The sequence below is a fragment of the Schistocerca nitens genome, chromosome 2 (genome assembly GCF_023898315.1).
Source record: "Schistocerca nitens isolate TAMUIC-IGC-003100 chromosome 2, iqSchNite1.1, whole genome shotgun sequence".
In the NCBI taxonomy this organism is placed as follows: domain Eukaryota; kingdom Metazoa; phylum Arthropoda; class Insecta; order Orthoptera; family Acrididae; genus Schistocerca; species Schistocerca nitens.
In genome coordinates this window covers 466,209,949-466,223,277 of record NC_064615.1, presented here as the reverse complement: position 1 = coordinate 466,223,277, position 13,329 = coordinate 466,209,949, and the positions used below count along the sequence as shown (strand labels likewise).

General features: G+C 38.1%; 1 protein-coding gene across 3 annotated transcripts in view; it reads left to right on the top strand.

Annotated features, from left to right (window-relative positions):
* LOC126236372 (myosin heavy chain, non-muscle) overlaps window positions 1-13,329 on the top strand; it is a 295,007-nt gene that overhangs the window by 267,075 nt on the left and 14,603 nt on the right. For all 3 annotated transcript variants that reach the window (XM_049945618.1, XM_049945617.1, XM_049945619.1), the window contains 8 exons: window positions 45-287; window positions 735-869; window positions 3,999-4,154; window positions 4,555-4,683; window positions 4,818-5,129; window positions 7,216-7,449; window positions 11,812-11,997; window positions 12,269-12,463. In XM_049945618.1, coding sequence (XP_049801575.1) covers window positions 45-287; window positions 735-869; window positions 3,999-4,154; window positions 4,555-4,683; window positions 4,818-5,129; window positions 7,216-7,449; window positions 11,812-11,997; window positions 12,269-12,463 — 1,590 coding nt within the window. The remainder of the gene's footprint in view (window positions 1-44; window positions 288-734; window positions 870-3,998; window positions 4,155-4,554; window positions 4,684-4,817; window positions 5,130-7,215; window positions 7,450-11,811; window positions 11,998-12,268; window positions 12,464-13,329) is intronic.

The window sequence follows — 13,329 nt, the reverse complement described above, 5'->3', positions numbered from 1 at the left end:
TATTATTTTCTTAAAGTGGGGATAAATTGCTTACATGATTACAGCTGTTGAAAGAAAAAAAGGTTCTAGAAGAACGAGCAGCAGATCTATCTCAAACCTTAGCAGAAGAAGAGGAGAAAGCAAAGCATCTCAGTAAGCTAAAGGCAAAACATGAAGCAACCATTGCCGAACTTGAGGAGCGCCTGCTAAAAGACCACCAACAGCGTCAAGAGATGGACCGTAGCAAGCGGAAAGTTGAAACCGAAGTCAGTGATCTTCGTGAGCAGCTCAGTGAAAAGCGGATACAGGTGGGTGATACATACCACTTATGTTTATTTAGTAATAATATATATGTAGTAAACTAATTAGATTTCATTCACTGCTTACAAAAATGAAATGTTTCTATTACTTGAATCTTGAAATTGATTTACAATATTTATTTACGACTGCTTTTATTCAATGGATGTTTCTCTATAGTATGCATGAGCTTTCTATACACAGAACATTCCTTTGATGACAGCCAAGTACTGAGATAGTAAAGTCATCAATCACTTTGATATCTTAACTGGCTTGTTTAACATACCTGATAAAGGTTGAGGCATATTTCAGAGTGAAGAACCAGTTATGTAATCATGTTTAGTATTGGTTACACTAGTTCTCTGATGTCTTGACAGCAGTTTCTTGCATCACTTTCTAGTAATTAATAAATGTTAGAGAAAATGTCTGTTATTTATGTCAGTGTGGTTTTCTTTTAGCTTGAGGAGATGCAGCTTCAGCTTGGAAAACGAGAGGAAGAATTAACACAGGCACTTATGAAGATAGATGAAGAGGCAGCAAGCAAAGCGCAATCTCAGAAGGCATTGCGCGAGCTGGAATCACAATTAGCAGAGGTAAATGGAGGTTTTGACATGGATTTTGATTATGTCTTTCAGTATTTTACTTCTGTTCGTATGTAGTATTTTCTGTGAAACTTAATACTAGCAACACAGTCTCAGTTTCTGAAATAGTTTTATTAAATAGTTTTATTGGAGGAAGGTAGGTGTGAGGAACAACCCTGTAACTAGTACTGTATTAAATTTAAGATGTATCAGTTTCTGTTCTTGTAATATTAAGATTTTATGGTGACCTGCATTTACATACATACTTACTCCACAAGCACAGAGGGTACATATATCACTATTGGGCATTTAGTTTCCTGTTATACTTGTGAATGGAGAGGGGGGGGGGGAGTGACTTTCTATAAACCTTTGTATGTGCCCTTATTTCTATTGTCTTCATGCTCCTCATGTGAAATGTATGTCAGCAGCAATAGAGTTGTTCTGCAGTCAGTTGTAAATGTCTGTTCTCTAAATTTCACAAGAAGATCATCATCATTACCTCCAGGTATTCCCGTTTGAGTTCATGAAACATGTCAGTAACACGAGCTAGTTGATCAGACCTACTGGCAACAAATCTAGCAGCACATTTCTGAACTACTTCACTGTCTTTCTTTGGTCTGACTTGGTGGGGATCCCAAACACTCGAGCATTACTCAAGAACGGGTCCCTGTTACTGTCTTTATGTCCTTATTCCATTTCATATCACCTGGACATTTAATTGGCATGACTGTCAAGCAGCAAGCCACTAGTACTGTATTTGAACAGTACAGTGTTGTTTTTTCTATGATTGACATCAGGTTACATTTTTTTAATTATAGAGCTAACTGCCATTCATCATGCCAAATAGAAGTTCTGTTTAAGATGTGTTGTATTCTCCTACAGTCACTTGACAGCAATATTTAAATGCGTGGCATCTGTTCCTTTGAGAAAACACACCACACAGATCTCACAGCTGTGAAACATTATATGTAAATTGAAAGGGTATCACTACTATCAGCTGCAGCAGGATATTTAGTGGAATCAACAGTGATAAGTGAAAATCCCAGTCAAGCATACATTTTCACTCATCACCGCTGATGATAGCAGTGATCCCCCTTCAACTAACAGCAATACTTCCCCTACACTACAGTGTCATCAGCAAACAGTTGCAGATTAATGCTCATCCCGTCCATCACATCATTTGTATATAGAGAACAAGAGCTGTCCTATTACTTTTCCTGTGGCAGTCCTGACGATACCCTTGTCTCTGATGAACACTAACCACCGCGGACATCATACTGGGTTCTATTATCTAAGAACTCTTCAAGCCACTCTCATGTCTGGGAACCTCTCTCGTATGCTTGAACCTTCTTCCAGTTTGCAGTAGGGCACTGTGTCAAACACTCTGGAAATCTAAAAATATGGAATCTGTCTGTTAACCTTCATCCTTGAGTCATAGGTATCATGTGAGAAAAGGGCCAGCTGGATTTCACATGAGCATTGTTTCCTAAATCCATGCTGATTTGTGTACAAAAGCTCTTCAGTTTTAAAGAAATTTATCATATTCAATAGAGAATTCTGCAACAGATGGATGTTACGGATATTGATCTGTCATTTTCTGGCTCCATTCTTTTGCCCCAAGAGTCACCTGCGTCTTTTCTAGGTACTTGGGACTTTTTGCTGATTGAGATATGCATTATAAATGCAAGCAAAATACGGGGCCACTGCCACAGGATACTCTCTGTAAAACCGAACTGGGATTCCACTCGGGCCCAGCAAGTTAATTGTTTTCAACTAATTTGATGGTATATCTGCACAATCTTCCTGCATAAGTGATTCCTTAAATGCGAAATTTAAAACTGTGACTTTCCTTTTGCTGTCTTTCATTGTCACACCAGGCTGGTCAACGAGTGACAGGGTAGAAATCTTTGACATGCTTAGTGATTTTACATACGATCCAGAATTTTCTCAGCTTCTCAGAAAGATCTTCTGCTAAAGTATAACTGTGGACGCTGTTGTATGTGTCACACATTGATCTTAGTACAGATCCACAAAGATCTAACTTTTGCTTGTCGACATTTCTGCATCGTTGTTCGACCCGAAAGCGCAATGATATCTGCTTCCTCAGCATTTTCTGCAGTATGTGCTTAAACCCCAGCAGGTCTTTTCCAACCTTTCCTTTTTACTCAGGCCATGCTTCTGCAGTACAATTTACAATTTGTATAACTTAACTCATAAGTCTGCTACATCTGTTGTTGTTGTTGTTGTTGTTGTTGCTGTTGTTGTGGTCTTCAGTCCTGAGGCTGGTTTGATGCAGCTCTCCATGCTACTCCCTCCTGTGCAAGCTTCTTAATCTCCCAGTACCTACTGCAGCCTACATCCTTCTGGATCTGCTTAGTGTATTCATCTCTTGGTCCCTCTACGATTTTTACCCTCCAGGCTGCCCTCCAATACTAAATTGGTGATCCCTTGATGCCTCAGAATATGCCCTACCAATCGATCCCTTCTTCTAGTCAAGTTTTGCCACAAACTCCTCCCCAATTCTATTCAATACCTACTCATTAGTTATGTGATCTACCCATCTAATCTTCAGCATTCTTCTGTAGCACCACATTTCGAAAGCTTCTATTCTCTTCTTGTCTAAACTATTTATCATCCATGTTTCACTTCCATAATGGCTACACTCCATGCAAATACTTTCAGAAATGACTTCCTGACATTTAAATCTATACTTGATGTTAACAAATTTCTCTTCTTCAGAAACGTTTTCCTTGCCATTACCAGTCTACATTTTATATCCTCTCTACTTCGACCATCATCGGTTATTTTGCTCCCCAAATAGCAAAACTCCTTTACTACTTTAAGTGTCTCATTTCCTAGTCTAATTCCCTCAGCATCACCTGACTTAATTCGACAACTAAATGATGCCCATTCATTGTCTAAGTAAACTGTTAACACTAGCTTATCTGCTTTTTCCAGCATAAACACTCTCATAGTTGTTTTGATGGATTTATTAATTTTAGTAAGCATTGTTGCTGTGATATTACTGACACTGGTGACAAATATTTGTATTTTAATTTGGGGGGGGGGGGGTTACAATCATTGCTACTTTATGTTCACTTTTCTTGCCATGGCAGAAAAATTAATAAAATTTTCTTGTAGCTTCAAGAAGACCTGGAAGCTGAGAAAGCTGCACGCAGCAAGGCAGAAAAACAAAAGAGGGATCTTAATGAGGAACTAGAGGCACTCAAGAATGAGCTGCTCGACTCCCTAGACACAACAGCTGCCCAACAGGAGTTGCGTACCAAGAGAGAACAGGTGATATGTTATGCTTCAGAGTGGTTGGGCTGATTTACGTTAGTGTTATTAATCCCATTTTCATGTTTGATGGACAGAGGATCTCTGTTGTAGCATTTTTCATTTCTTGCTTCAAGGAGAAAAAAGTTGCTTCCTTTTGTGTATGTAATACAAATTTTCATATACCAGATAATTATGTAAGTGTTGATTATCAATGATGGTATGTTTTCACACTTCTTCTGGATAACTAAATGGTTGTCGAAATTGTGCTCGATTTCCATATTTCATGATGTGGAACATAACAAATTTTTGAGTTCTATAACTAAAGTTTGAGACAAAAATTTTGTCTATAATAATGCTAAATTTTGTAACTTTTTTTATGTGGGAACAAAAAAGTTGAAACAGCAAAATATTTTCACAGGAATTGGCAACCTTGAAGAAAACGTTGGAGGAGGAAGCCTCTCTCCATGAAGTCACAGTGCAAGAAATGAGACACAAATATAGCCAAGAGATAGCAGCTATCAATGAACAGATGGAATCTGTCAAGAAGGTAAACTTGTTGATGATGATGTCTGAATATGAGATTTTTGCTGTTGGCTAATAATACTTAAAATGATTTCAGAAAAAAAATTATCATCTGTTGCTCAGAACTTCAAATTCTTAAAATAATGTAACTAATTTCAGACAAAGGCGAGCCTAGAAAAAGCAAAACAACAGCTAGAGGCTGAGAACGCAGACCTTACCCAAGAACTGCGAACTGCCGGGGCCAGCAGGCAAGAATGTGAACGCCGAAGGAAGCAAGCAGAAGCTGCCTTGGCAGAGTTGCAGGCAAAAGCGGCAGAGGCTGAGAGAACCCGGGCAGAACTCGCAGAGAGGGCGATGCGCCTGGCACAAGAGGCCGAGGCTGCGCAGCAGCAGTTGGAGCAAGCTGAACTCCGCGCCTCTGCAGCAGCCAAGAGTGCTGCCACTGTAGAGTCACAGCTCGCTGATGTTCAGGTAAACAGGGGCTCTGCAGAGACAGTCATTAGTTGCCGAACCTGGGAACTGTTTCAGTGTGGAGTTGGTAGTGTTCCTTAATTTTATAAGAGTATAAGAAAAGAGAAGAGATTTTGATCAAAATATTGTCGACCATTACATATACACTGCTTTATAAATGCTTCTTCCTGAACTATGTGACTGATTATGATTGTTCCACAAGGCTCCACACAAGGTAAAGTTCTGTTTCTGTTCTGTGTGAGTGATTTATGATAAAATATAAGTTTTCAATCATTTCTGTTCTCAGGAGATGCTTCTGTTTCAGCTGAAAATCAGGATGCAGAAAAAATTCCTGAATCATTGATCAGTATCTTTAGTACTTTAGGAACTTGTTCTTAGCTAAATCGGTTGAATCTAAACATATTTAAGATTCACGTGATGAAGGTCAAGACCAAACAGTCAAAATGATTAAGATTGTTCACAACAACTAGCACATACTAGAAACTGACACAATCAGATTTTTAGGATTAAATTTGGATAAAAAATTGATCTGGCAACCACACACTTGAGTATCAATGTGTTATTGTGTATGGGTGCTTTTTTTTGGGGGGGGGGGGGGGGAGGAGGCTAACATAGCGTGGGTATTAAAGACAAAAAAAAATTATCAGAATATGTGCACTGTAATTATAAAGAACCATGTTGCCCATTATATAGAAAATTTAAAATGTGAACTCTTCCATCTGTATGTATTGATGAGATTATCATCTCTTTGTATACCAGACAGGAATTATTTCAGGGAAACCATTTTGCTCACATACTATACAAGAACCAAATAAAACTTTACGCTTCCCATCCATCACCATAGACTGTATGTCCAGACATCTCAGTACATGGGAGTGAAAACTTCATAATAAATTAAAAGGGACCAAGTTAATGGAGGTGAGTATGGGCTGACTGAAAAGAGAGCTATACGAAGCACTGATACTGAAATGCTGTTGTGAAGTGGATGACCTGGTGCAGGACAAACTGATGATTTGAAGTGGATACTAGTTACATATCCCACTATATAATTTTAGTCAAGTTTCGACAGTATAACGTAATTGGATACATAAAAAAAAAATCTACTCACCAAGCAGCAGCAACACAAAAAGGTTTAACTTATGCAAACTTCTGGAGCCGCTGGCTCCTTCTTCTGACAGAAGAGTTGAAGGGGAAGCAAGAGGGGTGAAGGAAAAGGGATATAGTTGGGAAAAATCACCCAGAACCCCTGGTCAGGGGAGACTTACCGAATGGGATGAGAAGGACTGGTAGAGACGAAAGAAGGAAAGTCTTTCCTTCTCATCCCAACTGGTAAGTCTCCCCTTACCCGGGGTTCTGGGTGATTTTTCCCAACTATATCCCTTTTCCTAAACCTCTCGTCCTTTTCCTCCACCCCTCTTTCTTCCCCTTCAACTCTTCCACCAGAAGAAGGTGCCACTAGCTCCAAAAGTGTGTGTGTGTGTGTGTGTGTGTGTGTGTGTGTGTGTGTGTGTGTGTTCCTCCTGCTGCTGCTTGGTGAGTAGAATTTTTTTAAACCTATCCAATTAAATTATATATAATTTTAGTGTTACATTATTATTTATTAGAGGAAAAATCATTGTAATCGTAATGCAAATTTTTGACATGCCTCCTGTACGCAAACTGTATTTATTATAAATGTGTGTCACAAAATTAATATACCACACTTCACAAATATGATCATCCGGTGGTCAAATCAGGAGAACTTAACTCTTGTGTCAACTTCAAAGTAGGACTATATTGTTGCAGACAAAACTCGGTTTTAATTTCATTATAGTATTATACTCCTGAGATGTTTGCGAGTGATATATTTCTCACAGGGAGGGAAGTGTGGGTAATTCACATTAAAACCATTACGTATTGGTATTATGAAAGTTGAGGACCAACTGAAGAGTAAATGGAGGAAGGTGAAGAAGGTAGAGACAAAAGAGAAAGCTCCAACTGTTACACATGCCTAAAAGTAAATAGGTAAATGTTTTACTAGTCATCGGTTAACATTTTAATAGTTATGTGGTCGTACAGGCTTCATTAAAAGAGAAAAATGTTTCAGGGCCAACTGGAAGAAGAGACACGACAGAAGCTGGCTATCAGCTCGAGGCTGCGACAGCTGGAGAGCGAGCGGGAGGCTCTGCAGGAGCAGGTGGAGGAGGAGGAGGAGGCGCGGAGGGCGCTCGACAAGCAGCTGACGGCCGCTGCCAGCCAACTGCAGGAAGCCAAGAAGAGGCAGGAGGAAGACTTCGAGCAGATACAGCAACTTGAGGAAGCAAAAAAAAAGATGGCAAAGGTAAAAATGCTTAGCTGTTTCAAACACCCTACAGCATAGAATTATTTGTACGATAAGTGTAAATCGACACTAATCGCAATGCATTGTGTTCCAGTTACTGACATTGTTCTTCCCATTCCTCCATGTCCACCACAGCCCCCTAAATCTAGCTTATGATGCCTCAATCCAGTCAATGGTACCAGTGAATTGAATTGATAGTGATTTGTGTTATTGGTAACAATACAATATCTTAGTTAGTATCTAGTTTCGTAATGGAAACAAATAAGATATTTGTATGATGTGGGCTATAAATAGCATATGCAGAACAACATAGGAACAAAACAGCTGAGCGGCATTTCGGCCCTCCACCAACAGGAAAAGCATTCGTGTCTGGTGGGCTAGTGAAGAAGAACTTAAAAAGAGAGAGAGAGAGAGAGAGAGAGAGAGAGAGAGAGAGAGAGAGAGAGATCAAATGTGAAAATAGAAGACTGAATGCAAAATGGTCAAAACTGGACAATGACATATTGAAATGGATTCGAGGACACTGTCAAAATGGCACTGGAATTAATACAAAAAAAATCATTCAGATGCAGGCCTGTATGCTAGCACTGCAGTAGAACTTAAGACTTTGAGGACAGTGTTGGTTAGTGCTGTCGGTTTATGAAGCATTATGGACTTAGCAAACCAGAACCAAAATAATCAGAAAATGCCACGAGAGTATGAAGAGAAAATATCATATTATCTTTCCATCAGTTTATTACTCAACATCGAAAGAAAATCAGTGTGGAACTAAGCCAAATAGCGAATATGGACGGAACTCTTGTGAGACTTGATGAGCCGAGTAACAGAACTGTTGCTATGAAAGGTACTAAAACTGTAACCATAAAAACTAGTGGACATGAAAAAATGCACTACACTGTTGTCCTTTCATGTTGTGCTGATGGTACTATGACCCAATGATCATTTTAAAGTGCAAAACAATGCCAAAACTTTCTTAAATACCACCAGATGATGATCACTTACTTGATAAGGGTTGGATGGATGAGGCTGGTATGAAATTGTTGAATAATGAGTGTGGGAGAGAAGGAAAGTTGCTTTATTGAAGAAGAGTTCTCTTCTTGTGCTAGACCAATTCAGTAGTCATTTGCAAAATTCTATGGAAGAGAAATGGAGACAGGGAAATGCAGAGCTTGCATTACTCTGGGAGGACTTACTTCACAATTTCACCCTCCTGATGTGATAAATACACGATTTAAAGTGTATGTGAGAGAGAAATGGAATAAGTGGATGACGGATGAAACCTAACATGAATTCATGCTGAAGGGAGCTTTAAAACCACCTACAATCAAACAAGTGTGATAGTGGATAAAACAGTCATGGTCTAGAGGGAGAGAAGACATTATTGTTAAATTTTTCTAAAGTGGATGATGGATGGTGGATGATGGATGATGGATGAGGATGAGGAGGAGGAGGAAGAAGAAGAAGAAGAAGAAGAAGGTCCACATGACAATTTTCAGGGATTTTGAAGGTCAGTTCAGTTTTATACACTGATTTTTTAGTCTGGCTTTGCAATCTGTTATTTCTTGAAAATATTTCTTAAAAATTAAGGTGTGCCTTATAGACCATAAAATACGGTAATCTGAAATCCATATCACTGAAGAAGAACACTACAAGAAAAAGATAGTTATTTTACAGTTGAAATGATAATTAAATAGACACCCTAGCTGCAAACAGGCGTTGATATACTTCTCCGGGGACATGTTGAAAATGTGTGCCCCGACTGGGACTCGAACCCGGGATCTCCTGCTTACATGGCAGACGCTCTATCCATCCTGCAGGAGATCCCGGGTTCGAGTCCCGGTCGGGGCACACATTTTCAACATGTCCCCGGTGAAGTATATCAACGCCTGTTTGCAGCTAGGGTGTCTATTTAATTATCATTTCATTTCTAGCAAAGCTGCATGGTCATCCACGGTATGTGTTCTTTCGGGAACAGATACTACCATCATATATGTTTTACAGTTGTAAGTAAAAATTAATGAGCAAGTTAAAGTACGTCACTTCCTCTGCCATAATACAAGCAGGAGTATTTACTCTGCCCAACAGCCTTACATTAATTTCTTTGTCTTCTGCTCCACTTTTTATGTCCTGTTTTGAAGATACATGTTTTGTTAATGTTATTAACCCAAGATATGTGGCATATTTTTCATTGGTGCATAAACAGCAATTCTTAGAAATAATTTATAAGGGAAAACCAATAAATGTCACTTTAAAGATCATCTTTAACATCTGTGATCTGCAACTTTTGCATTCTGGACAACAGAAGACTTTGGAGATTAACAATGTCAAAATGATGATTTGCTTTTCCTGTTTCTATTCACTAATGTTTTATGGGCACACATTCTGGCACAAATCTCCATTAAGAAAGAGTGTGTTGCACAGAAGTGTGTGATAAGGATAATATGTGGTGTCCACTCTAGAGCCTCTGAACACAAAGCACGAACATAATATTAACACAAGAAATGACGGACACCACTCTTCATTCAGCCTTAGTATGGCACGAGAAGGTGAAGGATGTTTGACCGTAATAATCTTTAACTATTTACCCAGTGAAGTAATGAGGCTGTTATATAAAATTTACTTCAAACATAAATTGAAATCACGTATGCAACAAATATTTGAAAGACAAAGACTGTGTGTGATTAAACATACAGTATCATAGGTAGCAGCAGCAGCAGCTGCAGATTTACTCATCCGTAGATCTCTTTGTACAAGGATATAGGATATGTCAAAATATTTACAAATTTATATCTAAAAACAAAGATGATGTGACTTACCAAACGAAAGTGCTGGCAGGTTGATAGATACACAAACAAACACAAAAATTTAAATCATTTTAAAATTAGCTACTTCGTATACACATATATTTACAGACTTCTAGTTAGAGACAGTCATTAGATGTATTCCTGGTGTAAATACTTTTTTTTTAATTTTTTTATATACAAATAACTCACTAAATAATGTAATGCTACACTGTTCACTCATACCTCACTGTCAGTCACGGGGAGCGCGCGTGCGCACACACACACACACACACACACACACACACACACACACACACACACACACACACCGGTGATCTCTGGGGAGATGTTGAGCACAGAAAGAAGAAGAGGTGTTAGTATTGTGCTATGCATAGCTTTGGGGGAAGTATTTCTAGAAAGGAAAAAAGAAGTAAAAAAACATAAAGTGAAGGTGTTATGTGGAATGTTGGATATTTTATTATATTAATAATAATAATAATAATAATTAAGCGTGCAAATAATTAACTGACTAATTAAACAGCAAAATTCACAGGATTTGAATGGCATCAGGACACTTAGCATTACTTCTTAAACAAACAAACACACACACACACACACACACACACACACGCACACTCACACACAAAACACAACACAACACAACACAAACCATTATTTATCACCGAGCGAGGTGGCGCAAAGGTTAGCCCACTGGACTTGCATTCAGGTGGATGTCGGTTCAAACCCGTGTCTGGCCATCCTGATTTAGGTTTCCCGTGATTTCCCTAAGCCGATGGGACTGATGACCTTGGTCCTCTCCCCCAAATCAATCAACCAACCAACCATTATTTATCAACAAAATATGAACTACAAGCGAAAGTATCAACCGAGTCACGTTTTCTACTCTACAGTAGGAAGTTTAGATTTCTTTTCTGAAAAAAAATATTTTTAGGGGACTGTGGTGGACATGGAGGAAGGAGAAGAACAATGTCTGTAACTGGAACACAATACATTATGATTAGTGTTGATTTACATTTGTTTACGCCTTTATTGTGTTCTTATATTCCTGTTTTAATTCATATCATCCTGTACTCTTCATCTACTATATTCTCTCATTGTTCAGTTACCTTTTTTAATTACATTCAGAACTTAGGATGCAAAAATTTCTTACTGTCTTCAGTTTGTTCAATCTCTTTCATTTCTGATTTTTAACTTACGAATTAACTTCCTTCTACTGTAATAAAGACAGTTCAGATTACCCCTGTAACCTTCAGTTTTCCCATTCATCTTAGTTCTTGTATAGAGTCATGCTGCAAATTTTCAATCATTGTAGGACTGCAAGTATCTCCTGTATTAAGTTTGATGACCTTTTCCTTTATATTAATTATTAGCATGTGTTGCATACTCTATTTCTCGCATCTTATAAAAGTGTATTGTGGTGTGTAATAAGGATGCACTACATTTTATATATCCATCTAATTGTCTTTTCATTCTTCATGAGGAGACAATGCCTATTTTGTGTTTACACATTACGTCATAACCTTGACAATGCTGATGTGAGTGCTTGCTTTAATTTTAGGATATTGAAGCATTACAGAGACAAGTAGAGGAGCTTCAAGCAGCAAATGATAAATTGGACAAATCAAAGAAGAAATTACAGGCTGAACTTGAAGATGCCAACATTGATCTTGAAGCTCAACGTGCAAAGGTGCTGGAACTGGAGAAGAAACAGCGTAATTTTGACAAGGTGCTAGCAGAGGAAAAGGTAATAAAAATTCGTTTGCGAATCATTGCTGTGCATTACATTGTGAATCTCTAGATCATTGTAAATTGGAAAGATTTTCCTACACACTGTCATAAAGTTGGTTTAGTGATAACTAAAGGAAATAATAATGTGTGTAAAGCAGAATAACATAACAATTTTTTTAGTCATTTCTTAACCATGCAATTTTTTTAATCATCAGATACTACAAACACTATGAACATCTGAAATGAAATTTGCATTCTGTGATTACATCTAAACTGTTTTTATTTAGGCTGTATCGGAGCAGATAGCTCAAGAACGTGATGCTGCAGAGCGTGAAGCACGAGAAAAGGAAACCAAAGTGTTGTCACTGACACGGGAGCTTGACGACATGAGTGAAAAAGTTGAGGAATTGGAACGTGGCAGGAGGCAACTGCAAGCTGAACTTGATGAACTTGTGAACAGCCAAGGGACTGCTGATAAAAATGTATGTCTTTTTGTTAATTGATTCTGTTTAATCTCAGTTCAAAAGTTGCCTTAGATTTACTTCAGGAAATCTTTGGGGTACTTCCATTACTTATAAACATTCAATAAAATATTTGTAAGATTCAGACAGTTGCCAAACGTTGGGCTGTAGGTAATCATGGTGTTGTCAACTAGAACATGTTTTTTCTTCTTGTCATAGTAAGATAGTTCAGATTATTTACGTATCATTCAGTATGTCTCCTATAATTCATTGAGCAGTGAATTTATAGGGATGTTTATATTGAAGTTTTGCAATAGCTGTCACCCCATTTCACTTGAAAATGGGAAGCCAGACAGCAGTATTGAGATAGTAAGTTATGTATGTATGTTTTAACTGTAGACGTGCATGCAGGGGAGATATTGAACTAATTTATGAAGTAAGTGCTCTATAGCTTACTATTGAGTAACTCTGCTGTTTGCATGCTTGAATTACAGTAGGTTATATAATCCTACAAGTATACTGTCGTGTGCCTGGCACATAGTAATAGTATATATTTATTATTTTTGATAGTACTTCCATGAACAGTGATTAAAGAATAGTGAGACAGTCTTGTTTTTAGTCTCGGTACATTCCCTGTTGGACAGGTGAGATTACTAATTGTCAGAATAGGAACTACTGGAATAGACTGACATAAGTAAAACCTAAATTTTTGAGATTTTTTCCTCCCACAGGAGTTAGAACCTGATAGAAAAGAGAGAGGAAATAGAAGTGGACTCAATCAAACTTCTCCCTCTTGGCCCATAGGATCTGTTGTCCTTTCTTAAATTTATTATTGATATACCATCTACTTCTCACCATTTTTCTGGCGTTTGAATTACAGTTCAAAG